This window comes from Carcharodon carcharias, chromosome 9, assembly GCF_017639515.1.
Source record: "Carcharodon carcharias isolate sCarCar2 chromosome 9, sCarCar2.pri, whole genome shotgun sequence".
Classification (NCBI taxonomy): domain Eukaryota; kingdom Metazoa; phylum Chordata; class Chondrichthyes; order Lamniformes; family Lamnidae; genus Carcharodon; species Carcharodon carcharias.
In genome coordinates, this window is record NC_054475.1 from 38619006 (window position 1) to 38646372 (window position 27367).

A 27367-nucleotide genomic window follows, 5' to 3' on the forward strand; every position below is an offset into this window, starting at 1 on the left:
TTTTGACAGTAAATCAGATTGTAAAATACCTCTCTTAATCTATCAGTTTATATCTCAATAGAGTGATGTCCTTCTCTCTGTGTCTCATCTGTTCTCATAGCTATGCCACCACTCGTATTGCTTTCACTTTGCAATCCTGTTTCATCTCTCCCATATACAGCCTTCCTTCAACAGCTTTCATCACATTCCCTGCTGCACTTGCGCACAGCAGTGAAAAACACCGTCATCCTCCTATTCCCCCTTTCCATGAAACCTCCCACACTTCCTTAGTTGTTTTCTCCCTCTCACCTCCCCCATTATCTTACCTAATATTCCTAATATGGAGAGGGCTGGAAGGCAAGAGCATCACTCGACCAATAGAGGATGTGAACTACAGCTGCTGAAAATAAAAGCAGTAATCAGAGAAACTTTAGACCATGAGAGTGAGAGCAGATGCTGATGGCAGTTGGAGGTTTGGGCCAGCAGGAGAAGAGGAGAGGAATTCCATGGAAGTGGTGACTATCTGAGCAGGAATGGTTGGTGGGTTAAGGCATTAGAAGCATCAGAGACCAGAAACGTTTTCAGTGCTCTCACTACAGCAATACAAAGTGGCATCACAAACTAGCTTCAACTCATTTTCATAGAAAATGAATGAGCTTTCAGCCATTAAAAAAAAATCTGTGTTACTTTTAGAATAAGCCATAGCCAGGCATAATAATAAACGCATTCACATAATCCAGCTGTCTTTGTCACTTTTAATTAAGCTTCATTTGTGCAGAGATTCACCATATTGTGTGGTTGACAGTGACATTTACTCCTGGCAATCAATTATTTTAACCATTGTTTGTTGGTTTTAATGAGTATGGCTCATGAATACTTCCGTGGAGCTCAAAGTTCTTGCAGTTTATATTGCGCAGGTTACATCAGCAATATGTGGTATTTTGGCTCAGTACATGTGCTAAAATATTGTAAATTAGAATGTAGGTAATGTACAAAGCTTAAATGTTCACTGTTCTGTGCAATTGCAGCAAATTGTTACCTTTATCTGGAGAAGCACTAGCTCAACAACTAGAATAGTCAGGCTTTCTTTGCAAAACATTCTTTACAAATTAGTTAGAAATACTCAAATGCCTCCAATCATCAGATCTGTCCACATGAAAGCCTAGTACACTGCAGTAATCCTGAAATAGCATCGGCAGGTAAGCTATAGAACTATGGTTTGCAGTGGTGCATTTTCTACCTTTGTAAGATCTTAAATGTACTGCCAGATTTCATTCACTACAAGATACAGCTGTTATGCAAAACCTTGATCGGATTGAATTACAAGAAAATAAATATTGCTGTGACAGTAACAAGGGTTTTGTCATTAATTACATTAAAATATTGAATGACATGAAAACTACAATCGTCAAAGTGCTCTTTCGAAGATTCTACAGGCAAGGAATTGGGCTGTGAGTGATAGGAATTGATTGAGGACAGTAGTACCATTGATGTTGAGATTACAGGATCATTTGATAGACATTGATGGAACTTGTCTCTGCCCAATGCCTCAGTACAAGGCGCTTCCATGTTTTGCTTATTTCCAACGGCCCGAAACTTTCCCTTTGCCACGGAGTCCCTTTGAGCTAAGGAGGAAAAATAATGACCAATTATTGCAGCTTTTTTTCCACTTAAAATTACACAGAATTTGCTGCAGAGAAACTAACAGGTTTATAATTTTCTGCTTTTTTTCTCTCAGATTCCTTACATTTTGGAATTACATTTGCAATTTTCCAATCTAAATGGACAATCCCTGAATTGAGTGAGCTTTTGAAGAGTATAGCCTAAGTATTTGCAATGTTCTCACCTAGCTCTCTTAAGACCATGGGGTAGAAAGCATCAGCTCCTGAAGATTTGTCAGCCTTTAGTGCCATTACTGTTTCTAATACTGATTTCTTGCTCACACTAAGTTCACTGAGTTCTCAGTTTTTGATTCATTATTAATTTCCCTGAAATGTCAGGCATATTATCCTCTTCCTCTCCTGTGACAACTGACTGAGGAATTATTCAGTAAGTCTACAATTTGCAATATTATTCACATCTACTTTTAAAGGTCCTACATTACCTTTGACTACTCTTCCTCTTCTATCATGATCATAAATTTTTTTTGTATTAATCTTGATATCCCTCAAAGGTTTCTTTTCATATTCCTTTTTTCCAGCATTTACTATCTTCCTTTGTTGTTTTATATATCTCAGTACAAGGCACTTCCATGCTTTGCTTATTCCCAATGGCCTGAAACTTTCCGCTTGCCACAGAGTCCCTTTGCTCTAAAGTGGGAAAATAATGACTACTTTTTGCAGCCTTTTTCCATTAAAAATTTCAAGGGCAGGATTTTTTGCTCGGCATGTGGGCGTGTGCCCGGCATGACCAAGTGCGAAATAAAACGCGTAGACGTTGACCGAGCGTGCCGACGCCAATGCGTACTAGTACCAGTAGGCGGGTGCGCACTGGATCCGGCAGCGTACCTGCCGACAATTAAAAGGCCTATTAAATTAACAACAGTGCTGAATTTTTCACTGCCCATTCAACCTAATGGTTGTCGGGCAGGCAAAAAGGCCAAGAGGCCTTTGCATTTTTTTGGAAACCACATCCACAGGCAGAATGAGGTTTCCAAAATCAAATACAGATGAAATAAAAACTTTAATTTTTAATTAAAAACATGTCCCTGCTCATGTGACAGAGTCACATGATCAGGGACATGTTTCATTAATTTTTTTTTCTGCTGTTTATTAATTTTTTCAGTCCATGCCTCAGGGAGATTATTCAACGCGCTTTCGCGTGCATGCACAAATTGCACAATAGGCCTGCTCGCCCTCCTCTCCCCATCCGCACAGGCAGTGCTCGGGGCTGCTGCTCGACTATCATGCCTTAATTGGCCCGCCCACGTAAAATCACGGTGCGCTGCCAATCAGGGTGGTGGTCAGCTTCCCGACTGCTCCTGCTGATTCTGCACGCCAAGGTCAAAATCCTGCCCATAGAATTTGCCGCAGAGTAACAGGCCATTCAGCCAACTGGTCTATGGTGGTGTTTATGCTCCACAAGAGCCTCCTTTCACTCTATTTAATCTAATTGTATCAGTTTATCCTTCTATTCCATGCTTCTTCATACACTTATCTAGCTTCCCCTTAAATATACTTTTGTTTTTCATCTATAGGTATTCAAATCAATTAATCATCCAGTAAGAAGCTCATGGCAGAAAAAAGTAAGAGAATGAAAAGTACCAAAAATGATGAAAATGGGGGAAAGCTAATAAGAAATCATCTGAGAAGAGTATTCTAGCATGGATAAAGTAAGGAATCAGCATTTATAGAACAAATTAATACATAACCACAACATAATTAGATGAAGCATTCAGGAAAAAAATGTCAACCCATTACCGCTAATTGGAAGACTATTTTGATGGACTTACATAAACTCAAGTCATTTGGCATTGTATGAAACAGCTGGGAGCATGTGTAAGCAAAGCAAAAAAAAAAATCATTACAGACCCAGTAACTTTGATGAGGATTGATCTAATAATTTGAGTGGGATAGTTCATTTTCAGGATAACATTGTTAAATACTTACACCTTTTGATGATCACTAACTCGATTTCGAAGTACATTAATCTGTAAGACAATAAGAAAAGGAAAAAAAAAACACATAGTTTAACAGCACAAATAAGGGAGAAACCCTGGATGGCTGAGATAGACTGGGTATCATTGAATAAATATAGCTGTCCTAATTCTTGGAGCTTTCTGTGTTATGGTCAACCATCTCTAATTAGCATTGTTCTAAGTGGTAAGTACAGCATAGAAAGTATTTTGAAGATGAAATCGCTATTATCCTCCATGGTGGTATTTCCACTGGGTATATTTAAGGGGGAACTCCATCATTTATATCTGACCCACTGTATTGTTCTTCCTACAGTTCATGATCATATTCAGTTAGTCCTTAGCTACCACTCTGCATCAGAAATAATTATCATTTAGAATTTCCGTTAATTGCAAGTCTTCCGGCTTTAGATACCCTGATTGGTGTTTTAGTAAAAATTAGAATTAGCGTGTTTAAAGTGGCTGACATATAGACCACAAAGGTCCTCTTGATTACATTAAGGGAATATTAGCTTCCTCTATGAGTGCAATCCAGAAGTTAAAGCTAAATATGAAGCCCAATGAAGCCCAACGTTGCACTCATTTTGGTATTGTCAAGCTGTGCCCAAGTATCCTCCCAATCGATTAGAATATACCTGAACTTAAAATGGGCATAAATCAGAGCAAACAATTGGGGCCCAAGGGTAACACTAAATTCACAGTATTTCTTCTTCAAGTTTGAAAAATAAACTTATATAATAAATTGATACTGAGCACATCAGCTATTACAAGGCTAGAAAAGGTTTCAGGCCTGTGAATCAAATGAGCAATCATATAGTCCGTCCAGGAATATAAGAGAGTATTTATTAGAAGACCCTACCACATTTGGAAGCAGTATTAAATTTTAGATAAATTTATCTCTTATAGGGATTTTTTTTCGGGGGGTGTAGCAGAGAATGCTGAGTTAAGTCAGGTTGAAACAAAAAGCAGAAAGCTTTATTGTGTGGGGGATGTATAATACATGATTGCTAAGTGGAAAGTGTTCCACACCCTTGCATTGAATCTAATACCCTGATATATATCAAATTTATCAAAAATTGAAATGTAATAATGACTATATGTAGCTGCTAAAATTAACTGTGAAGATTCTAACTAGGAAAAATATTCACATTTCTACACACCTCATATTTCTGTTGTTTCATTTTCTCCTGTAGGTCAAATTTTTCTGCTTCCAATTGGTACAACCACTTCCACAGCTCTTTGCCCTTCTCCCTGTTCACACAGCAATGTAAATGTTGTTGAATGCCTGAAATAGTGCTCTAAATTTTTATCAAAGTCCTTTATGAAAATATTTCTAAATTACGAATGACATGAAAAGCAGATGAATTCAAAGTTAGACATATATAGCTATAACTGATAATCAAATGTCATGGACCTAAAATTTTAGGATTTCCACTGTTTGCCCATTGCAATTCTGGTGGGCCTGCAGAGAAATCGTTAGGAAAATAGGTTAAGTAGTTGAAGACTGAAGTGTGGACTGTTTTATCTCCCAATCAAGGATGGCATTGAAGCAATCTCAGGGAAATGGACCTGAAACATTGATAGACAAATAAACAACAAAACACTTTTATCCTTACTTTAGTTCATCCTCATCCAGATCATCGATGTCTAGAGATTTGCGTCTATCTGCCAGGATCTTCTTTTTCTTTTCCCTCTCTGTTTGTTTCTTCCCACCTCTGCGACTGTCAGTCTGATGGAAATGAAGTGATTAGCTTGACACCACCCCATAATTCATTGCTGTATTTTACTCAAATTGGAATATGACCAGTGAAATGAGATTCAGCTTTTCCCTTTTTTAAAGATTTTGTTCGTTTGCAACCTTATTCCAAAAATGGAAAGCTGTAAATTGGGATTTACATGCTTTCTCAATGGTCTGGTTCTAAAAGTATCCAGGTAGAGTTGAATCATATAAATCAAGAAAGTAAAAGATTTAATGCCTGATCTGTGCTGATTTAACTGATCTAAGGAGACAGGACCCTATAAATTGGCCAGAGATTGAGTAGAAACATAGGGCAGGATTTTCCCATCGGCGAGCGGCTGACGTGTAAAATGACGCACGGTGACGTCGGGTGGAACTCCCGACATCACCGCGCCCCATTTAAATTTTCCGGTAGGCGGGGGCGCAGCAAAATCAGCTGTGCCCCTGCCAACCTGTCAATAGCCAATTGAGGCCATTGACAGAGTCATTTAGCTAATAAATGGACCTGCCCGTCCAACCTTAAGGTTGGTGGGCAGGCCAGGAGACCTGGTGGGAATTAGAAAAATCATGAAACCTCATCCACGGGCTGTATGAGGTTTCATGTAGGTTTAAAAAAAAATTATGGACATGTCCCAACTCATGTGACAGTGTCACATGAGGGGACATATCAGGAATTTTTTTTTCTCTATTTTTAATATTTGTGACAGAACAGCCGATCTCCCTGAAGCAGCACTTAGCCTCAGGGAGATGAGTGCGCTCTTTCCTGCGCATGCGCAAAAGAGCACATTCTCGGGCTTAGGGATTCCACCCCGCCTACACAGGGAGCACTTGCGCTTCCGTGCGGACGTCGCACTGGCCGGGCTTTAATTGGCCTGCCCACATAAAATGGTACCGCACCCCCAATTGGGGGGCAGCGATTGGAAGCGCACCTGTGCACACCCGCAATTCAACTTCCCCCCCAACAGGGGGGAAAATCCTGCCCAGAGAAATCATTCAGGGTGCCCATCAGAGGTGCTATCATGTGTAGACGTCAGCAGAGAAGGATCTATGAAGCAATACTTTCAGGAGAGGAGAGGAGAAAATTGGAGAAACTAGAAAAATAAAACAATCTCTGACGGGTAACAATTATGCTGATAGACACAAGTATATTATGACAAAGGTCACAGAACTAGTTATGTTGTGGTAGTTACTCACACTGATCTTTTGTGTTGAAATAATATTTAAGATAGTTTGTTCTGATTTATTTTTCTAGGACCAGCTGCTTCTGCCATTATTGCTCTTGGGTCAGTGGCTAGGTAGTTTCCAAGAAAAACTTTTTAAAAAATAATTCTAATATAAGATGGTTGTTTTGGAGGATAAAGGATTAGGAGTGAAGGCATTTATTATATAATACTTACGCGTTTGTAATAGTTCTGAAGAATCTACCAGTAGTTAAATGTTTAAACAGACAATTGAATGTCAATCACTAGCACATACCATATAAATAATCAAGTAGAATCTACTCAACAATAACATTCCATTGCAAAATGTTATCTTATTCCAATCATTCCCGTTTGCCAGCACTGGTATTTCCCACACTGTTAATGAACTGAAGCCATTGACAAATCTCTGATATTGGATTTGTATTTGGTGATAGTAAACTCTCTTGATATATATATATATATATATATATATAATTACTCCTATTGCATTACTCAATTGCCGACAATATAACTAGAAATTATGCAAAATTAGCCTCAACAATTATGTCCATGAAACCCTTAATCAACACTGAGAATCGTGGCGTTAGATTAAAAATATGTAAATTAAATCCTATTTAAAGGGTTCATATTTAGTAATTCAATATCGTAGGTCAATTGCTAAAGACTGAATCTATAAAGTACTAACCCTAGTCTAATCAGATAAAAGTGTTTGATGAATGGGCGAATATGCCCTTCAAATTATACTCTTATCAAGAGTGTACTGAAACTTACACAAGTTAAAATCCCTATGTGTAACTAGTTATACCTTACCTAATACATCTCATCTTACATCCAACATTGGCTTATCTTTATAGTATAAGCAAGCACATGCTTTATTTCAGATTGGTCTTCTGCAGCAATATGCAAAAAGTCTAGGAAGCTGCATTTAGCATACACATTAGATGGTGTTTGACAGATTAACTAAGTAAATCCTGAGAACTGGGTTCCTGAAGGGGTTGTATTCTTCACATCATTATGTGAGCTAGTTTCCAACATCCCTGTTCCCAATGTTAGGAATACTACACAAATAAGTGCCCAATAAAATTTGCTGGTAATAATCATGCCTGCTTATGGTCCAAATTGGTTCTCATTGATAACTTTAAATACATGGGGCAGAATTTTGCTGTCGGCGAGCAGGGGACGGGGCCCGCTCACCGACCCTTAAAATGACGTGGGATGATGTCGGGTGGAACCCCTGACGTCATCCCGCCCTACTTAAATTTTCAGGAAGGCAGGGGCGCAAAATCAGCTGCGTACCCGCCGACCTGTCAATGGCCAATTGAGTTCATTGACAGGATCATTGAAACAATTAAAGGACCTGCGCGTCCAATCTTAAAATTGGCAGGCAGGCCAGGATCCCTGGCGGCAAAGAGAGAAAACATGAAACCTCATCTAGTGGTGGGATGAGGTTTCATGTAGGGAATTAAAAAGTTTAATAAAGTTTTAGCGTAATTTATGAACATGACATTGTCACATGAGGGGGTCATGTTAAGGATTTTTTTTTTATTTTTAATGTTTTTAAAACTGTCAGCGATCTCCCTGAGGCAGCACTTAGCCTCAGGGAGATGTGTGCTCTTTCGTGCGCATGCGAAAGAGCGCAGTCTCGCTTTTGGGGAATCCCCCCCTCCGCCGCTCGCACTGGAAGCGCATGGCACTTCCTGGCGGAAATAAGGTACTTAATTGGCCCACCCACCTAAAATGGTGGCGGGGCCCAATTCTCCAGCGGGGATCAGCTCCCTGCCCGTCAGAGATTGGGTCAGGCTCAGTAGGCAAAAAATTCTGCCTATGGTCTTTGCACAAATCCTCAATGTGTTTTGCTTGCTCAAATGGCTGACTTCCCTTCTCAGACTATTATTTTTAAAACCCTAAGGCAAGGATCAAATATTACCTTTTCTTATAGCATCTTTAAGGTTCCCTGCTAGAAATGCCTAAATGAGGCATTAATGGGAGGTTAGATCTGAGGTCTGAGTTGCCACCTCCTCTCAGGGTGTGCCACCTGCATCCTTTACATCTGTCTGGGATCCATGAGGGATATGCTGGATTCATACTGCTGACCCTCCCCCATCCCACTGATCTGCCTATCAGTGCTCATTGAATGTTGGCAGCTCACAAAGTACGGTAATGAAAGCCAGTCATGGAAATGGTTTGGCTCTCTCGCTGGTACTCTTGTGCGAGGAGTAATATCGCCCTGCCCTGTTTCTGCTCAAAATGCAGGTAAACTGAAAACCTCTATCATTGTGCCAGAGGTCAAATTCTGTCCATTAGGGACCAACCTGGCCTCTGAAATGAAGCAGTAGCAAAGTCTACTGCTCAATGCCTCTGTGTTTTGAAAATGTGAACTAGTAGCTTCATAGGATCATAAGAAATGGGAGTAGGACATTTGGCCCTTGGTACCTGCTTGGTACCTGCTCAGTAGCTGCTGCACTATCCACCATTCAATAATTGCAGATCTGATTAGCTCACTTTACTGCCTGCCGCACCACCCATCCCCACCCCCACCCTGCTATAACCCTCAACTTTGTAAATCAAAAATCTGTCTAACTCAGCCTTTAATGTATTTAAATTGCATAGGTTAATGAGTCTCTGAGAGAAAGAATTCCATTTTATCTCCATCTTAAATAGGAGACCACTTATTTTTAAAGTTCTTGATTCCCACACAAGGGGAAACATCCTCTTAGCATCTAATGTACCCTGTCAAGCCCCCTCAGAATCATATGTTTCAATAAGATCACATCTCATTCTTCTAAATTCCAATAATTGCAGGCCCAGCCTGTCAAACCTTCCCTCAAAAGGCAATGCCCTCATTTTAGGCATCAACCTAGTGTATCTTCTCTGCACTGCTTCCAAAGCAAGTATATCCCTTCTTAAGTAACCAAACTGTACAGAGTACACGAGATACATTCTCACCAATATCCCGTACAGTTGTAACAACTCTTGTCTACTTTAATGCTCCAGTCCCCTTGCAATAAAGGCCAACATTCCATTTGCCTTCCTAAATACTTGTATCTGCATGCTAACTTTTTGTCATTCATGTACCAGGACACCCAGATCCCTCTGTACCATAGCATTCTGCAGTCTCTCTCAATTTAAATAATATTCTGCTTTTATATTCTTCCTGCCAAAGTTAACAACCTCACATTTTCCCACATTCATCTCCACCTTCCAAATTTTTGCCCACACACTTAACTTATCTGTATCACTTTGTAGATGTGTCCTCCTCACAGCCTGCCTTCCTATCCATCTTCATATCATCAGCAAATTGGCTCCAATACACTGAGTCCTTTTATCCAAGTCATTAATATAGATTGTAAATAGTTGAGGCCCCAGCATGATCCTTGTGGTACTCCACTAGTTACAGTGTGTCAACCTGAAAATAACCTATATATCTCGACTCTGTTTCCTGTTGGCTAATTCTCTATTTATGCTAATTTATTTCCCCCAACACCATGATCTCTTTTCATGCATGGTAATCTTTCAGTGGCACCTTATCAAATACCTTTTGGAAATCGAGATACACTACATCTACTGGTTTTCCTTTACCCACCCTGTCTGACATACTTAAAGAATTTTAAGAAATTTGTCAAACACAATTTCCCTTTCATAAAACCATGTTGATTTGCCTGATTAAATGATGACTTTCTGACTTTTAAAATGTCATGCTGCTCCCTCCTTCAAAAGGAATACCAGCATTTTCCCAATTACAGATGTTAAACTGCCTGGTCTATTGTTTTCCTCTTTCTGCCTCGCACCTTTCTTGAATAGAAATGTTACATTTGCAGAGTTCCAATCTGCTGGGGCCTTTCCAGAATCTAGGGCATTTTGCAAGATTACAACCAACTATCTCTGTAGCCACTTATTTTATGACCCCAGGATGCATGCCATCAGGCCCAGGGTACTTGCCAGTCTTTAGTCCCATTAGTTTTTCTAGTAATTGTTCTCTAATGAAAGTGATTCTTTTAAGTTCCCTCCCTTCTGACTCCTGATTTTCTATTATTGAGATGGTTTTTGTGTCTTCTACTGAGAAGACAGATACAAAAGCCAGAATTTTGCTTTTGACCGGCGGGCGGGCCCAACTGACTCGGCAGCGGGCAGGTAGCCAATTGCCGCTGCTGAAACGGGCCGTGCCGCTAGTTCCGGGTTAGTGACTCCCGTGGGGAATGGGAAAATAGTCACGGGGCGGGCGGCCTCAGACCCCCGGTTCCAATGGGGAGCTGGCAGCCTGTATAAAGAGTGGCCAGGCAGCCTGCTTGAGCCAGTGCTCCATGGCCACTTGGGGAGAGAGGGAGGCAGCTGTGCTTCCACAGGAGCATAAGCATGAGCAGGAGGAGGTGGGCGGGCTGCAGGAGAGGCCAGTGGGGGGCTACGGTGCCCCTAGATTCTCCAATGCATGCCTTGCTGTCCTCCTCCAAGAGGTGTCCAACCGTCGGGATGTATTGTATCCAGATGGGGGGAGGAGGAGGGCCCCCGTGTCACCTGCCAGGCATGGGAGGAGGTTGGTGACGCTGTTAGCGCCCCTGATGATGTGTGGCACACAGGCATCCTGTGCCGCAAGAGATTCAGTGATTTGCTGCACTCGGGACAGGTGAGTGCCATGTCAGCCTTGGCCATTTGACCCAGAAGGTAGCCTTAGCCTTTGAGCCAACCCCCCCCCCACCCGCCCACGTCTTGCTGTCGTTACTGAATTGGGCATTTGAGCGCACACTGGGTGGGCAAACAGATAGTGACCACGCTTACATCAGTCTTAGTGGTTGAGGAGAAGATAGGTTCTCCCCGCAGCATATGTTGGTGTTTGTTGCATTTGAGTAGTCTGGGGGCAACCTGCAGGGGAGGCAGCTAGACACATACTCAGAACTCCAACACATGTCATCTTGATGGTGGAGAGGGAAGCCTCAAGGTGTGGTAGGCAAGTGCCATCTGCTGGCATCGGCGCTGCACCTAGTTGCGCCTCCTTACCATGGGCGCTAAGACTCATGCGCTATTCAAAGTGATGGACGCTGAATGTGTCCAAGGTTGGGGGAGGGGGTTGGGAGCAGCCATACTATCTTCTGGGGACTGATCACCCGTAGTGTGGACAGGAGCCGCTGGAGACCTCAGATGGGCCACTGTGGTTGGGGTGCGGCGTGCACGTGCAGAGTACAGGAGTGATCAGCCCCAATAAATGCTCTTCTCTGTTCTGCAGGCAAAAACTGTACACAATCAGCAGGAGCGCCAGAGGATTGGAGGTAGGCATGCCCTGCTCCAGCACCTCACAACCTTTGAGGAGCAGGCCATGGAGCTGGGGAGGAGGCAGGTGGCCAGGGCAGCAGGTGCCGGCGAGGCTGGGGTCCAGCAGCCAGGTATTTCAGGCCCACAGTCCCATTCACTCTATCTGCCCACCATCCACTGATGGTTGCTGCAATTGTTAATGCTGCAACACTGCTTATTCACAGACTGAGACACTCAGACGTGTGGGTCATACACAAATGTCCCTCGTCCCCTTGAGAAATCACGTCTCCACTACCTTCCAAAGTCACCTTATCCCATTTGTGACCACTATCCTCATGGTCTAACATGCCATGGCATCACTGCTGCACAGCCAAAGACTTATTGCATCTTAGGGGGGGCTGGAACATCCAGCACCCTTTCAGCCAGTGCGCCCCACATTACTCTGTCCAGAAGGTCCTCAGCACCTCACCTGCCAACCTCATAGCACTCAACTTAGATAAATGCCACCACGTTACTCATCCCTGTGTGAAGGGGAAAAGTTGCCTTCTGCCCACCTGGTCTATGCTCCTCCTAAAGGTATGGAGGTCAATAATGTGACCTGTCAATCTCCTGTGATCCACGGCAAATGTCGCAAGTGTTTGCGATGTTTCCTCAGCCCCGCAACTCTCCAGGCCAGCATGCATCCAGGTCAGGAACCTCTGCACTCTCCCCACTCCTATGGTACATTACATGCCATGTGGCATTCCTGAGGCCATCTGACCAGCCTGTCTGTATGCGCGTCTAATGTTTGGGCCTCCTCTTGACTCTTTTCCACCCCACCAATATTCGTCTCCTTTGGGTCTTGAAGTGTGAGCAACTTATGAGGCTGGGGGGGAAAGGGATGAAAGGTTTAACTGACTGAACGCTAACTGATGCACTATCCTTGTTGGTAATTTCAGCATCACCACCTCACGGCCATGCCCAAAGACACCACAGCACCCCCTCCACACCTAAGGCCCAAGACGTGCAGCTTGTGGCACATCATTTCAGCCAGCCAGGCACCAGCGCAGACACAAACACCTCGGTGGGGAATTTACCGTTGGCTACTGTCCTGGGTCACAGTGGAGGGGGCACTTCACAATAGCTGGAATAGATGGTAGGGACAGAGAGTGCCGATGGTGCCAGCAACCAGAGGGCTGCAGGGGACCTGGCACATGCTGAGTCCAGCACTGATGACGTGCCTCTGGAGTTGTCACCGATGCACCAGATGCAGGAAAAGCGGCAGGAATTGCATTTGCATCTGGCAGGGTTGCATGAGGGTATGTTTCAGTTGGTCTCTGTGCTGGAGGAGTCCAGGTAGAGTGCACATAAAGGCATGAACCTCAGGGCAGAGCTTCACACTTCCTCCACTGAGAGATTGGCAACTGTCATGGAGAGGGGGTTCGATCGGATGGAGAATCTTCTGATGGGTTTACGCTCTGACCTGCAAGCCCTCACAGCGCTAATGGCCACAGGTGGTCATTCCCAATGTGGGAGATGTTGTGGGCACGAAGCATCGGCGCTCGGTGCCCATGCATCTGCAGTGAGCAGGGAGGTCGTCGCTGCGAGCTCCTCTCAGGGCGCTCCAGATGAGGGCAGCAGCTCCTCCGCCCCTCTGCCAGTCAATGTCGCTTCCGTTGAGGCTGCGACAACTGGGGACGTGCCAGTTCTGGAACTGGCAACTCCATCCCAGACGGGGCCATCACAGGCTCCACAGGCCAGAGGATGCCCCCCAAGGTCATCGAGGCCAACAGGGCCATAGAGTCAGCAGGCTGTCTCACAAGCCACTCCGAGCAATGGGGCGGCACCTAGACATAGCACCTGCAAACAAAAACATAAGGCACCTTAGGCACTCAGCAGGTATGTCACTGGTGGTTTTGTGTTGGCCTTAGAATAGGGAAAAATATACTTATGTTTGCAAGAAACGTTTCTGTTATATGTTGGACATAATAAAATCCATTTTTCTGACTATGGCTGAGGGTGTTTTCTTTGTGCTGCATTTGTATATTTCACAGACATATCATGAGTGTTTGAGTGGACATTGATGTTTCTGTACTAAGCCTTTAGCTGCACCTGATAAGTTGAAGGATGTAAAAACAAAAAACTGCGGATGCTGGAAATCCAAAACAAAAATAGAAATACCTGGAAAAACTCAGCAGGTCTGGTAGCATCGGCGGAGAAGAGCAAAGTTGACGTTTCGAGTCCTTATGACCCTTCAACAGAACTAAGTAGAAATGGGAAAGGGGTGAAATATAAGCTGGTTTGGGGAGGGGGGTGCGGGTGGTTTTTGGGACAAGCAAGCAGTGATAGGAGGAGATAACCAAACCTAAGTGCCATGTGTGGAAGTGCCAGGCATTGCTGCTCCTGCTGATCCATGTGTGTGGAGCTAGCTGAAGGTTTGTTGGATTAAATTGTCCCGAGGTGTCCCTGCCTCCTTGGTGTAATAGTGGGTCGGTGTGCTGCCCCTCATCATCACCCTGTGCTTCCCCATCCTCTGAGCCACTGCTGGATTCATCATGTGCAGCCTCATCCAGGGCGTCAAGGTCTTCATCGTCAACTGCATCACCCCTTTCCAGCGCAAGATTGTGCAGAGCGCAGCATATTACCATTATCAGAGAGATAAGACCTGGGGGTACTGGAGTGTACCCCCTGAGCAGTCCAGGCAACGGAAGCGCATCTTGTGAAGACCGATGGCTCTCTCCACCACAGCCCTTGTGGTGCCATGGCTCCTATTGTACCGCTGCTCAGCTTCAGTTCTTGGATGGCGGAGAGGCTTCATGAGCCACCTTTGGAAGGGACAGCCCTTGTCACCCAGCAGCCAACCATCCAGCTGAGCCGGAGCACTGAAGAGCCCCAGCACTTGGGAGTGTCTGAGGATGTAGGTGTCGTGGGAGCTGCCTGGGTACCTTGCATAAACTTGCAGAACCTGCATCCTGTGATCACACACTATCTGCACATTCATGGAATGGTAGCCCTTCCTGTTGACGAAGGCCCCGGGCTCAACTGCTGGCGCCTTGATGGCCACATGTGTGCAGTCTATAGCACCGTGGATGCGGAGGAAGCCAGCACTGGCCGAGAAGCCTCTGGCTCGCTGTGTCTGACTAGCCTGCTCTCAGCGGAAGTCGATGAAGGTCAATACCCATCTGAACAGAGCATCTGTAACCTGCTTGACACAAGTATGGACAGCTGATTGGGAGACACCACAAAGATTACCCACCGAGCCCTGGAAGGAGCCAGAGGCATAGAAGTGGAGGGCAACTGTGAGCTTCAGAGCCACTGGCATGGGGTGTTCACCCACACAGTTAGGAGGTATCTCAGGGCCAATCATCTGACAGATATAGTTGACTGTTTCCCTTAAAAGACGGAGCCTCCATTGGCACTGCACATTAGTCATAATGAGGTAGCTACTTCACTAACTGCAGACCCTGACAGGATAATGGCGTCATCTGTGGCCCCTTCCACCTTGGACAACCCTTGGCCCTGTGCCCTTTGTGCCTGCGCCTGGCCTCCCAAAGGTGGCTTCCCTGGAGGCTGATTGTCCAGTCCCAGCCTCCTCCTTATTCTATCCCTCCCTCCCTCCTCAGAGGAGCTGCCTCCAGTGGAGATGTCAGAACCCATACCCACAGGCTAAATGGAGGCCTCCGGAAAGCTGCAGGCCCGATAAGGATTACTGTCTGCCAGACTGGTTTCAAATTACACAAAAAGCTCGTGGAAATAGATGTGAACTGCTAACAATCAAACAGGCAACTTTAAAACACTTCCTGCAATTAAAACTTCATGGAAAACATGAACAACCCCTCTGAGCCCACGTAAACTGCCAGTGCATGAGTTTTATTAAAAAATCTCCTACCCACCTGCCCATTGGGCCCATGCGCCAACCTGAATTTCACATGGGCCCCTCAAAATCCTGGACAATTGGCAAGTTAAGGGCCTTAACGAGGCCTTTCATTAATGGCGGGCGAGCATCCCGCTGCTGGTGCTTGCCTGCCGACCGAAATATTGCGATGCCGAGCGCTGACGTTGGGCTGACGTTGGGGCGCTCGCACGACATTTTAAGCGCTGATGTGCGGGCTCCACCCACCCCCCCCCCCCCCCCACCCCCCACCACACCCCCCCCCCCCCCCCCCCCCCCCCGCCACCCCACCGCAAGTCAGCCAGAAAATTCTGCCCAAAATATCTGTTCAAAATCTCTGCCATTTTATTGCTTCCCATTATTAATTCCCCAATCACATCCTTTAAGGGACAAAACTTACTTCAGTTGCTCTTTTCCTTTTCATATACCTGTAGAAGCTAATACTGTATGTTTTTATATTTCGTGCTAGTTTACTCACATATTTTAATTTCTCCCTCTTTATTATTTCTTGAGTCATCCTTTGCTTGTTTCTAAAAATTTTCCCAATCTTCTGGCCTACCACTGCTCTTTGTAGCATTGTACAATTTTTCTTTAAATTTGATACCATTCTTTGTTTCCTTAGTAACGGATGGTGCATCCTTCCTTTGGAGTCTTTCCTTATCAATATCATATATCTTTGTTGAGTATTATGAAACGTCTCCTTAAATGTCTGTCACTGCTTCTCTACCATCTTACCTTTTAACAACATATTTTCCCAGTCAAATGTTGCCAGCTTTGACTTCATACTCTTGTAATTGCATTTATTTAAGTTTAAGACACTAGTTTCAGTTCAAAATACTCAGAATTTCACTTTTAGTTTCAGAATATCATGGCACAATCGCTCTTGATGAGAGGATCCTTTACGACGAGGGTATTAATTAATCCTGTCTCATTAGACATCAGCAGATCTAAAATAGCTTATCCCTGGTTTGTTCCAGAATGTATTGTTCTAAGAAACAGTCCTGAATGTGAACTTTGCTAATTTCATTCATCCAATCTATATGAAGATTAAAATTTCCCACAATTACTAGAGTCCCTTTCTTACAAATCCCTATCATCACTTGATTTATATACTGTCCTACTGTGTACCTACTACTAGGGAACTTATAAACTACTCCCGCCCAGGACTTCTTTCATTACTTTTTTTTTTAATCTCCATCTAAACTGATTATACATCTTGATCTCCGAAGCCAAAGTTGTTTCTCACTACTACACTAATCACATCTTTTATTATCAGAGCTATCTCATCCATTTCCTTTTCTTCCTGTCCTTCCAAAATGTTAAATAAGTTTCAATATTTGGTTCCCAGCTTTGGTCATCTTGCATCACATCTCTAAAATGGCTATCATATTATACTAATTTATTTTTATTTGTGCTATCATTCATCTTGTTGTGAATGCTGATGCATTCAGATAGAGAGCCTTCAATTCTACATTTTACCATTTTCCCCACTCTAACCTTGCTTGCTGGTGTACTCTTATCTAACCTTGCTTGCTGGTGTACTCTTATGGTTGTATGCTCTGTTGCCATAAAGCTATTAATGTATATAATATTATTGGAAAATATTTTCTTTTAAAATAGAAGTTTAGTCTGTGGGTGTGTCTTAATTGGATTAAAGCCAGCTAGTCTGGGTGCTTTGATGTGTACTAGTTTTGATATGTGGGAGAGATAGAGTGTATTTGCATTTTTTGAATAGAGCATTCAAGAAGTGGGGTGAAAACTGACACCTATCTAGCAAATACCAAGCAATATGTTTATATTACTAATAAAATTGGCACTATGACAGGGGTTTTATTGTTAGAAGGAGCTGGTGATACAATGTAAATTTATGTTCAGTGAGTGGTGCTAGGTATAACTTCAGCAGCTTTGTGTGTGCAGAGCAGAAGCAATGTAAGATCAAAGCCTGTAAGCCTACCACTGTGCCTACAAGGAACCAAAGTGAAAGGAATCCCATTTTGAATTTGTAAGGTGAAAATGCTTTGCCAGATGTCTTATTAAGAGTTGCTGTTACCTTAATGGAGATTAGTTCAGAAATTTGTTAAAAGTTATAATCATAGTAATTTGTTGCCATGTATATATTTAACTTGTATAAATTAATAAAATGTTTCATTTAGCTTAATATAAAATCTCTCGAGAACTGGTGGTATGATTCCTGAATTTAGAGTTGCATCTCAAACATAACTTTTATAGGTTATAAAATTAACATAAAATTATAGGTTATGACAGTTGTTTAAAGCTTCCCTCTGGGATTTTTTAAAAACTCAGCTGTACCAACTGCACGGTCATAACACTGTCCCTTCCTGTCACACTCTGGTTATCATTACCTGTATCGCTATCCTGAACTATTGCCTTGTTATTTGTCTTCAGCTTTCCAAGTCTCCCTTCATGTGAACCCTACTCCCACTATTTAGTTTAATGCATCTCTACAGCCCTAGTTAAATGATTTGCCAGTTCAGGTGAAGGCCGTCCCAATGGTACAGCTCCCTCTTTCCCCAGTACTGATACCAGTGCCCTATAAATCAAAACACATTTCTCCCACACCAACCTTTGAGCATGCATTCAACTTGCTGATCTTATTTACCCTATCTAATTTGCTCGTGGCTCAGGTAGTATTTCAAAGGTTATTACCTTCTTGGTTCTGTGTTTTAATGTAGCCCTAGCTGCTCATACAGACACAGTTTAAAATGAACCAGCTCTGTAGCACAAATATATTTTTTTAATAGAATTTTGATAACTAACTAAATAAATATTCCATGCTAATGTAAGAATTATATAAAGATAAATTATGCACTGGTATGTGTAGATGATCATTTAAAATATTAATGCTTTCATCTGAATTTGTTTCAATGGAAACAGTGATAACAAGACTTATTGAGGCCAATCAAGAAATTTTTGAACAAGCAGTTTAAGTAATGATGTAAAATAAATGGTTACCTTCTGCATGTAGCCTCCAAAGTGTAAGGACATATTTGACATAGTCTTTTTCTTTTTTGCATCTTCCTCTGCTCTCTTTCTTGATTCTTCCTCTTCTTTTCTGGCTCTCTCCTCCTATCACAATATAACTCTTTTGAGTCCAACCAATTAAACAAAATTAACAAAGTGAGGTACAAAGTAAACACAGCCCCTTAAATTAGGGAGATTGCAAAACCAAAGACAAAATTTAAAGGAATCTTACAAACATTAAACTAAAATGTGATTAACAGGGTTAATAAAACACTCCAGTCCCCATAGTGCCCACCAAGCATGGAAGGCCTCGACAGTGCTGGCAGACACCATGTGCTCCCTCTCCAGGGACGCCTGGCCGCGGAAGAGGGGCACCAGCCCCCTCGATCACCCACTGCCTGGACCTGTTGATGGCCAACTTGGCTAGGCCTGAGAGCAGGTTCACAAGGAAGTCCTCCTCCCTCCCAGCACCCCTCCACACCAGGTGCCTATAAGTTGGGAGCTGAAGTGCAAACAAATAATCAATGAAAGATTTTTCAGGAAACTGAAAAGGGAGTGCAGCCTACAACACCCTATATACATAAGGTCCCATGGACTCCACAAGGCCACAAAAGACGCAGGTATCTTGGGAGGCCATGCACTGACACAACCAATGGTTGTATGGGACTGCTGCGTGCAACACCCTCCACCCCAGGACCCCAATGGAAAATGGGATATCACAATATAGATGGACTAAAATCAGTTCCTTCTGCAGTTTTTTAAATGTATAATGAAGATGTTTCTAAAGATCATTACTTACAGCAATCTTTGATTGACGTTCCTTCTCTTTCTCAGCTCGAATCCTATGCTGCTCTGCTCTTTCTGCTCTACGACTTTCCTGCCATGAAAAAATATTGAATTTAAAGTTAGCATATGGAATCATAGAATGGTTAGCAAAGGCGGATGCTAATTGGCCTGTCTTTTCTGTGCTGCTCCTCTGAGGAGCAACTTACCTGGTGCCACTCCCCTGCCTTTTACTGTAGCCTTGTAATTTCTTTCCTTTTCAGATAATGATCCAATTCCCTTTTGAAAGTTGTGCCCTCTGGTTCTTGATCCTTCCACCAATGGGAATCTCCCCATCTACTCTGTCCAGATCCCTCGTGATTTTGAATACCTCTATCAAATCTCCTTTCAACCTTATATTCTCCAAGAACAGTTCCAACTTCTCCAAACTTTTTTATGTAACTGAAACTTCTCATCCCTGGAACCATTCTTGTAAATCTTCTCTGCGCCCTTCTAATGTATTCACATCCTTCCTAAAGTGTAGTGCCCAGAAGTGGACCTAGTACTCCAGTTGAGGCCAAGCCAGTGTTTTGTACGGGTTTAACATAACTTCCTTGCTTTTGTACTCTATGCCTCTATTGATAAAAGCCAGGATGCCATATGCTTTGTTAACCACACTCTCATCCCGTCCTATTATCTTCAATGACTTATGCATATAAACATTCAAGTTTCTCTGCTTCACCTTCAAAATTACACTTTTTACTTTATTTGTCTTTCTGTGTTCTTCCTACCAAAATGAATCATTTCAGACTTCTCTGCATTAAACTTCATCTGCCGCTTGTCTATCCATTCCACCAACCTGTCTATATCCTTTTGAAGTTCTACACTATCTTCATGGTTCATAATACTTCTGAGTTTTATATCATCCTCAAATTTTGAAATGTGACCTGTATGTTAATATATGTTAAGAAGGGCAGAGATCTTAACATCAATCCCTGGGGAAGTCCAGTATAAACCTTCTTCCAGTCCGAGAAACCACAATTCTGTTTCCAGTCACGCAGCTAATTTCTTGTCCATGTTGCTGCTGTGCTTTTTATTTCATGAGCTCTAACTCTGCTCACAGTTCTGCTTTACGGCACTTTAACAAATGTCTATTGGAAGTCCATGTACACCAGATCAACCCTCTCTGTCACCTCATCAAAAAACTTAAGCAAATTAGTTAAGCATGATTTGCCATGAACAAATCCATGCTGGCTTTACTTAAGTAGCCCAAGTAACTATTAATTTTGCGGAGAGGAATACAGATAATGTTTCGAGTCCGTATCAGAACTAAGAAATATAGAAATGAGGTGAAATATAAACTGGTTGAGGGGAGTGGGACAGGTAGAGCTGGATTGAGGGCCAGTGATAAGTGGAGGCAAAGAAGAGATTGTCAAAGATGTCATAGACAAAAGGACAAAGGGGTGTTGATGGTAGTGATATTAGCTGAGGAATGTGCTAATGATGACATTAAGGGTAGAAAGCAGGACTAGCAAGTGACAGATAGCCTTAGTGGGGGTGGGGTGGGGGAGAAGGGATTGTAATAGGCTAAAAGGTGAAGATAAAACAATCGATGGAAATACATTTAAAAATAATTGAAATAGGTGGGAAAAGAAAAAAAAATATAAAAAATTAAAAATGATAAATTATTGGAAAAGAGGGGATCAAAAGGGTGTGGGGATGGAGGAGAGAGTTCATGATCTGAAGTTGTTGAACTCAATATTAAGTCCGGAAGGCTATAAGGTGCCTAGGCGGAAGATGAGGTGCTGTTCCTCCAGTTTGCGTTGAGCTTTACTGGAACATTGCGGCAGGCCAAGGATGGACATGTTGGCATGAGAGCAGGGTGGTGTGTTGAAATGGCAAGTGACAGGGAGGTCTGGGTCATGCTTGCAAATGCTAACTGTATTCCTCTCTGCAGATGCTGTCAGACCTGCTGAGTTTTTCCAGCTATTTTTGTTTTTGTCTCAGATTTCCAGCACCGCAGTATTTTGCTTTAACTATTAATTGTGTTTTTCTCAAAGCTTCCCTACCACTGAGGTTAAACTGACTGGCCCGTAGTTGCTGGAATTTTCTTTACACCCTTTTTTGAATAAGTGTGTAACATTTACAATTCTCCATTCTTCTTGGAGCACCCCTGAGTCTAAGGAAGACTGAACAATTATGGCCAGGGCCTCTGCAATTCCCACTCTCACTTCCCTCAGTATCCTTGGATGTGTCTCATCTGGTCTTAGTGCCTTCTCAACTTTAAGTACAAGCAGCCTATCCAATACCTCCTTCTTATCAATTTTAAACCTTCCAAGTGTCTGAGTTATCTCTTTTTCCATGACCTGGGCAGCATCTTCTTCCTTAGTAAAGGCAGATGCAAATTATTCATGTAATACCTCAGCCATGCCCCCTGCCTTCATGAGCAACTCTCCTTTTTGGTCCCTAATTGGCCCCATCTCTCTTCTTAACACCCTTTTACTATTAGTATAAATATAGAATACTTTTGGATTCCCTTTTATTTAGCAGCCAGTCTTTCCTCATACTCTCTGCCCTTTACGCTACAATTATCTCAATCTATATTCAGATAATTAAAGTTCCCCATTATAGCTACTCTATAATTTTCTTGCAAATTTGTTCTTTTACATCTTTCCCAATAGTAAGTGGTCTGTAGACTGCTCTTTTTCATTCCTTAGCTCTAACCAAATAGGTTCTGTCCTCTGGGACATCCTTTTTCTCCAGCCCTCCAATGTTCTCCTTCATCAATACTGCCACCCCTCCTTCTTTCCTTCCATTCCTGAATACCTTGTATCCAGGAATATTTAACACCCACTCCAACCCTTCTTTGACCCAAATCTCTTTTATCATCACAACATCATATTTCCAGAAGGCTATCTGTGTCTTCAAACTGCTACTCTTATTTATCACACTCTGTGCATTCACATACTTCATTATAACCCTGATTTAGACTTTATTACTTTTCCTCTTACACTGAACCCTCCTAACACCTTACCATTTCCTACTCTAATACTATCTGTTCTTGCCTAATATTCTTTGTTCCTTTATGTCCCTCTCTAGCATTACCTCCTGGTTCCCACGCCCCGCCAAGTTAGTTTAAACCCTCCCCTGTAGCACTTACAAATCATCTTGCATGGAAACTTGTCACTGCTCTGTTTAGGTTCAACCCGTCTGTGCTGTATAGGTTCCATCACCCCAGAACTGATCCAAATATCCTAAGAATCTCTTGCATCATCTCTCCAGCCACACATTCATCTGCTCTATCCTCCTATTTCTATGCTCACTTGTGCACGGTACCACGGGTAATCCAGAGATGACTACTTTTGAGGTTTTGCGTGCTAATTTTTTACCCAGCTCCCTAAATTCTGACTACCAGACCAAATCCCTCTTTCTAGCTATGCTGTTAGTACTGATATGGCTTACAACCACTGGCTGTTCACCCTACCACCTCCAGTGCTCTGCAGCCATTCAGTGACATCCTTGATCCTGGCACCAGAGAAGCAACGTACCATCCTGGAGTCACATCTGCAGCTGCAGAAATGTCTATCTGTTCCCTTAACTATCGAATCTCTTATCACTATTGCTCTTCCAGTTGTCTTCATGCCCCTCTGTATAGTTGAGTCAGCCTTGGTGCAATGGACTTGGCGCTGGCTGTGCTCCCCAGATAATCCATCACTTTCATCAAGATTCAGAACTGAATGCTGGCTGGAGAGTGAGATCCACTCAAGGGACTCCTGTACTACCTGCCTATTTCTTCTCAATTGCCTGGTGGTCACCCATTCCCCCTCTCCCTGTATAATGTTAAGTTGCAACGTTACCACAACCATAAACATGTTATCCACAATGTTCTCAACTCATTGGATGTGCTGCAGTGATGCCAGTTGCTGGAGCTCAAGCTGTTATAGCTGAAGACACTTCCTGCACATATCGCTATCCAGGGCACAGGGAATGTCCTAGAGTTCCCACATGGAACAGGATGTGCAGCCTCAGCTGCCCTTCCATTCTTCTATCTATTAGATAATAAAACTTACTACTTAAAAATAAGACTCACCAGCTCCTCACTTCTCTTCTTTTGTTGTCAATTACATATACTTACCTTTCAAACACCACTATCTTCTGAAGAGAATTATGTGCATGGACTGTGCTAGAACTAAAATACAAATGCTGTTAAAGAAAGGATAAAGGGAATCACATATTTCAGCTCCCTTTAGAGACATGGGTAGCCACCATGCATGCTAGTCTTTGTGGGTGAGTGTAAAATGGAAAATAAATGCGAATTGAGTTAGATGAAGTTTAGAAGGATAAAAGTGGAACCCACCAGGGAAGGGTGAAAACCAAGGAACTGGTTTGAGTCTTCAAAAATCAAGGTCAGTTTTAGTTTGTGTATTTACTAAGTATTGGTTGGGTTGCAAAGGGGTGATGGAGGCAGCAAAAAGTGTGCCACGGGGTACTCAAGCAACATACCTTTCGGATGGCAGCTGGGCACCCACCAGTGCATATGAGATGCTCTGCCATTGCCTCTGCATACTCTTCCTAGATCAGCTCCGGCAGCCACTGGCAGGTGCAATCCTAGCGTAACTATAGATAATTGGGCTGATGATTGTAATATTCTATTGTTTATCTTAGGCTATATATTCTATAACAAAAAATCCTCTATTTTCCAATAATCACAATTTGAAATATTTAACTATACCAAAAAAACAGATTTGGTGGCAAATTTGGAGAAAGTGAGATTAATTTTGGATTCTTCTTACAAAGAGCCAACCAAGACGTTATGGAATAAATGGCCTCCTTCTGACTTCAATTATTTTATGTCTTCAATAAGGGCCCTTTCAGCACTCTCATTAGTGCAGCAGAATGGCTGCAAATTAGGCCAGGACTGAGGTGCAACACGTCTGGCCTTTCATAGGCCTTGATGACCATGCAAGGGACAGGTTCTGAGGCAACCTCAAACAAGGCTATTGACAGACCAAGAGCATTCAGGAGTGAGAGCTCTAGATTTAGCACATTTGTGAATTTTTGGCCTCCTAGCAGCTGCATAGGTCATTGATGTTGATAATTCAGATGGAAGTCAGGAGTTGTGGACCGTGGAATGTTGCTAGTGGAGTCCACTGAGATCCAGGCTAACCTCATGGCCTGCAGTCCAGACGCTTAGAGCTGAATGTTTTCTAGTTGTACCTTTTGCAAAGGAGAATGGGGAAGCATGGGTGACAGCTTTCCAAAGAACTGAAACATGCAACCCCTGAAAATCCACCAGTAGGAAAAGTTCCCAGAACTTATATTTCAGAATTTCCACACAATACATCCTTCACAAAATCAGCCCTTCAAAAGGCTGCAACTCACAATTCTTTCTTTCAAAGCAATGATTTCCTCCTCTTCTTTCTTTCTGTTTTCAAAATGGACTTCAATTAAGGTCTGTAATTCGAAAAGATCCTTCTCCATACGTTTCCGATGGATGTCCTACAAAATGGATGGTCATATGAATGAACTTCATCACATTTGATGATCTCTCTTATTTTTGAATATATGACACAGATAGCTCTGTGATTTAGCCTGAGACAAACTGAGCAATAAAGGAAGGTCTGGGTTCATTTCTCGCTCATTTTTGAGTTAGCGAGTCACATCCAACGTTACATTACAGATGTCACAATTGGTGTCAGGGCATTCCATTAGCCAGGGGACAGGTCCTGCTGAGAGTTTCTATGGGTAGAATCTTTCCTATGGTGGGCAGGCTAGGCGGGGGCGGGGGTGGAGCTCCCCACGATCGGCTGTGCACCACCATTTTAAGCAGGCAAACCAATTAAGGCCTGCCCAGCGTAATGCGTGGCCGGTAGTGCTTAGCGCTGCCTGAGCAGGCGGGCCGAGGACGGACAGTCAGGTCCTGCACTCTTTCGCACATGCATTTGAAAGAGCACAGCAATCTCACTGAGGCACAGAGCTGCCTCAGGGAGATTAAGTTGATAACAAAACTTTTCAATAAATGAAGTAAAAAATTATTTGAACATGCCCCCTCATATTAGCTGGGACATATTTGTGCATTTTGCAAAATTTATTTAATTATTTTATAAAACCTTCAGGAAACCTCATCCCGCTCGTGGATGAGCTTTCCTGAAAAACGCAAAGGCCGCTTGGGCTCTTTGCCTGCCGCCAACCTAAGGTTGGACAGGCAGCAGTGATAAGTGCTTTAATTGGTTTTATAACGGTCTTAATACGCCATTGACAGTTCGGCAGGCGCGCAGCGTGCCGTACAAAATATCAAAATGACACGCGATGACATCCAGTCGTACGCCCGATGTCATTGCGTGTCATTTTACATATTGGCGTGTCAGGCCCGCCCCTGTATGCCGATGGCAATATTCCACCCCATGTGTAAATGCTGGGAAACAAGAATATTAGTCTTGGATGTGATGGTCCCATCAGTTAAATAGCACAGCCATACGCAAACATTCCTCAGGGTAGGTACAGATAAACCATATCCTCTGGCCCAAGAATCCAGAATAAGAATTAGAATCTTAAAATTAGAGCTAGGCCGCTAAGGGGTAAAAGCACAAAGCATTTTTCCACACAAAGGGCAGCAAAAATCACAAACCCTCTTTCCTAAAAGGCTGTGGATGCTGAGTCAATTGGAATTTTCAAGACTGAGAACAAGATTGATTCCTGTGAGATAAGGGTACCTGGGGGATGGAACTAAAGAGAAGTTGAGGTACAAATTAGCCGTGATCTGAATGAATTACAGAACAGGCTTGATATGAATAACAAGAGGGTGAACAACACCCAGAGAATTATATCTTCAAGAAAGAAAGTGAAATAAGGGCCAAGAAAAAAACTTTCAAAATGAAATATATAATATTTTGCACTCAGTAAGACAATAAAGGAAATTGGCAATTTAGATGCCTACATCAAAGTCGACTCTTTCTCCATCTGGAATTTTAGGTGGCACAAGGTTGGGCATAAAGAGTCTACAAAAATAAAAAAAAATTAGATGGGTTAGGTCACATTTGTTGCTCACATAGTCACCGAGACCAATTGTTGAAGATATCACATTGTAAAGGAAGTGTCTCCATTCTATGCTTTTAGGTTTTTACTCCAGCTATTTTTCCTCATGAGCAGACTCTTCTAGATAACTTCCATAAACACTCATTCCCTCAATTGACCATTACCTGCCCAAATACATAGCAAGCCCAGGTGTTAAAGAGAAGACCCCAGTTACTGTATTTTGGCAAATGGAAATATCACATGGTCTTCCTTCACTTCAGAAGGTTACATCATGGCTTTGTTTGAAAATTGCCAGTTACTGAACAGTTAATACACATAGATTAAATTTGCATTAATTACAGGCTAAACAGTACCTTTTCAGAAGGAAACAGTCATGTTAAATGACAATGTCCGCAGAACTGAAAAAAGAGTCTGGATTTCCATGGGCGATCAGATCATCACTTACTGTAACTCAGATGGAAGATAGGCAAACCAATTGGATCTACCGTTCCCCACTAATCCGCTACCTCGCAATCCCTGATCCAGACCCAAAGCTCACCAGGCTGTTCCTGACCCCTGGTCCCAATTGGATCCTGACTTGGCCCAATACCAAGCCAGAAACCTCCACCCATTTGCCTGATCTACTGCTCATTACTGTTGGAGATCTGATGTTGAGCTAACTCCATTGGAATGAAGTTCAAAGCTCGATATCTAGAGTAAAAGCAAAATATTGCAGATGCTGGAAATCTGAAATAAAAACAGAAAATGCTGGAAAATCTCAGCAGGTCTGGCAGCATCTGTGGAGTGAAAAATAAAGTTAGTGTTTCGAGTCCAATATGACATTTCTTCCGAAGAAGAGTCATATTGGACTCAAAAACATTAACTCATTTTCTCTTGCCACAGATGCTGCCAGACTTGCTGAGTTTTTTCCAGCATTTTCT

General features: G+C 42.8%; 1 protein-coding gene across 7 annotated transcripts in view; it reads right to left on the minus strand.

Annotated features, from left to right (window-relative positions):
• Positions 1-720: 720 nt before the first annotated feature.
• Positions 721-27367, minus strand: part of LOC121281808 (troponin T, cardiac muscle-like) — a 60729-nt gene continuing 34082 nt past the window's right edge. For all 7 annotated transcript variants that reach the window (XM_041194814.1, XM_041194813.1, XM_041194817.1 and 4 more), the window contains 8 exons: positions 26350-26410; positions 24795-24911; positions 19450-19527; positions 18642-18755; positions 5230-5342; positions 4774-4864; positions 3588-3628; positions 721-1604 (listed from right to left, as the gene is read on the minus strand). In XM_041194814.1, coding sequence (XP_041050748.1) covers positions 1556-1604; positions 3588-3628; positions 4774-4864; positions 5230-5342; positions 18642-18755; positions 19450-19527; positions 24795-24911; positions 26350-26410 — 664 coding nt within the window. In that variant the 3' untranslated portion in view covers positions 721-1555. The remainder of the gene's footprint in view (positions 1605-3587; positions 3629-4773; positions 4865-5229; positions 5343-18641; positions 18756-19449; positions 19528-24794; positions 24912-26349; positions 26411-27367) is intronic.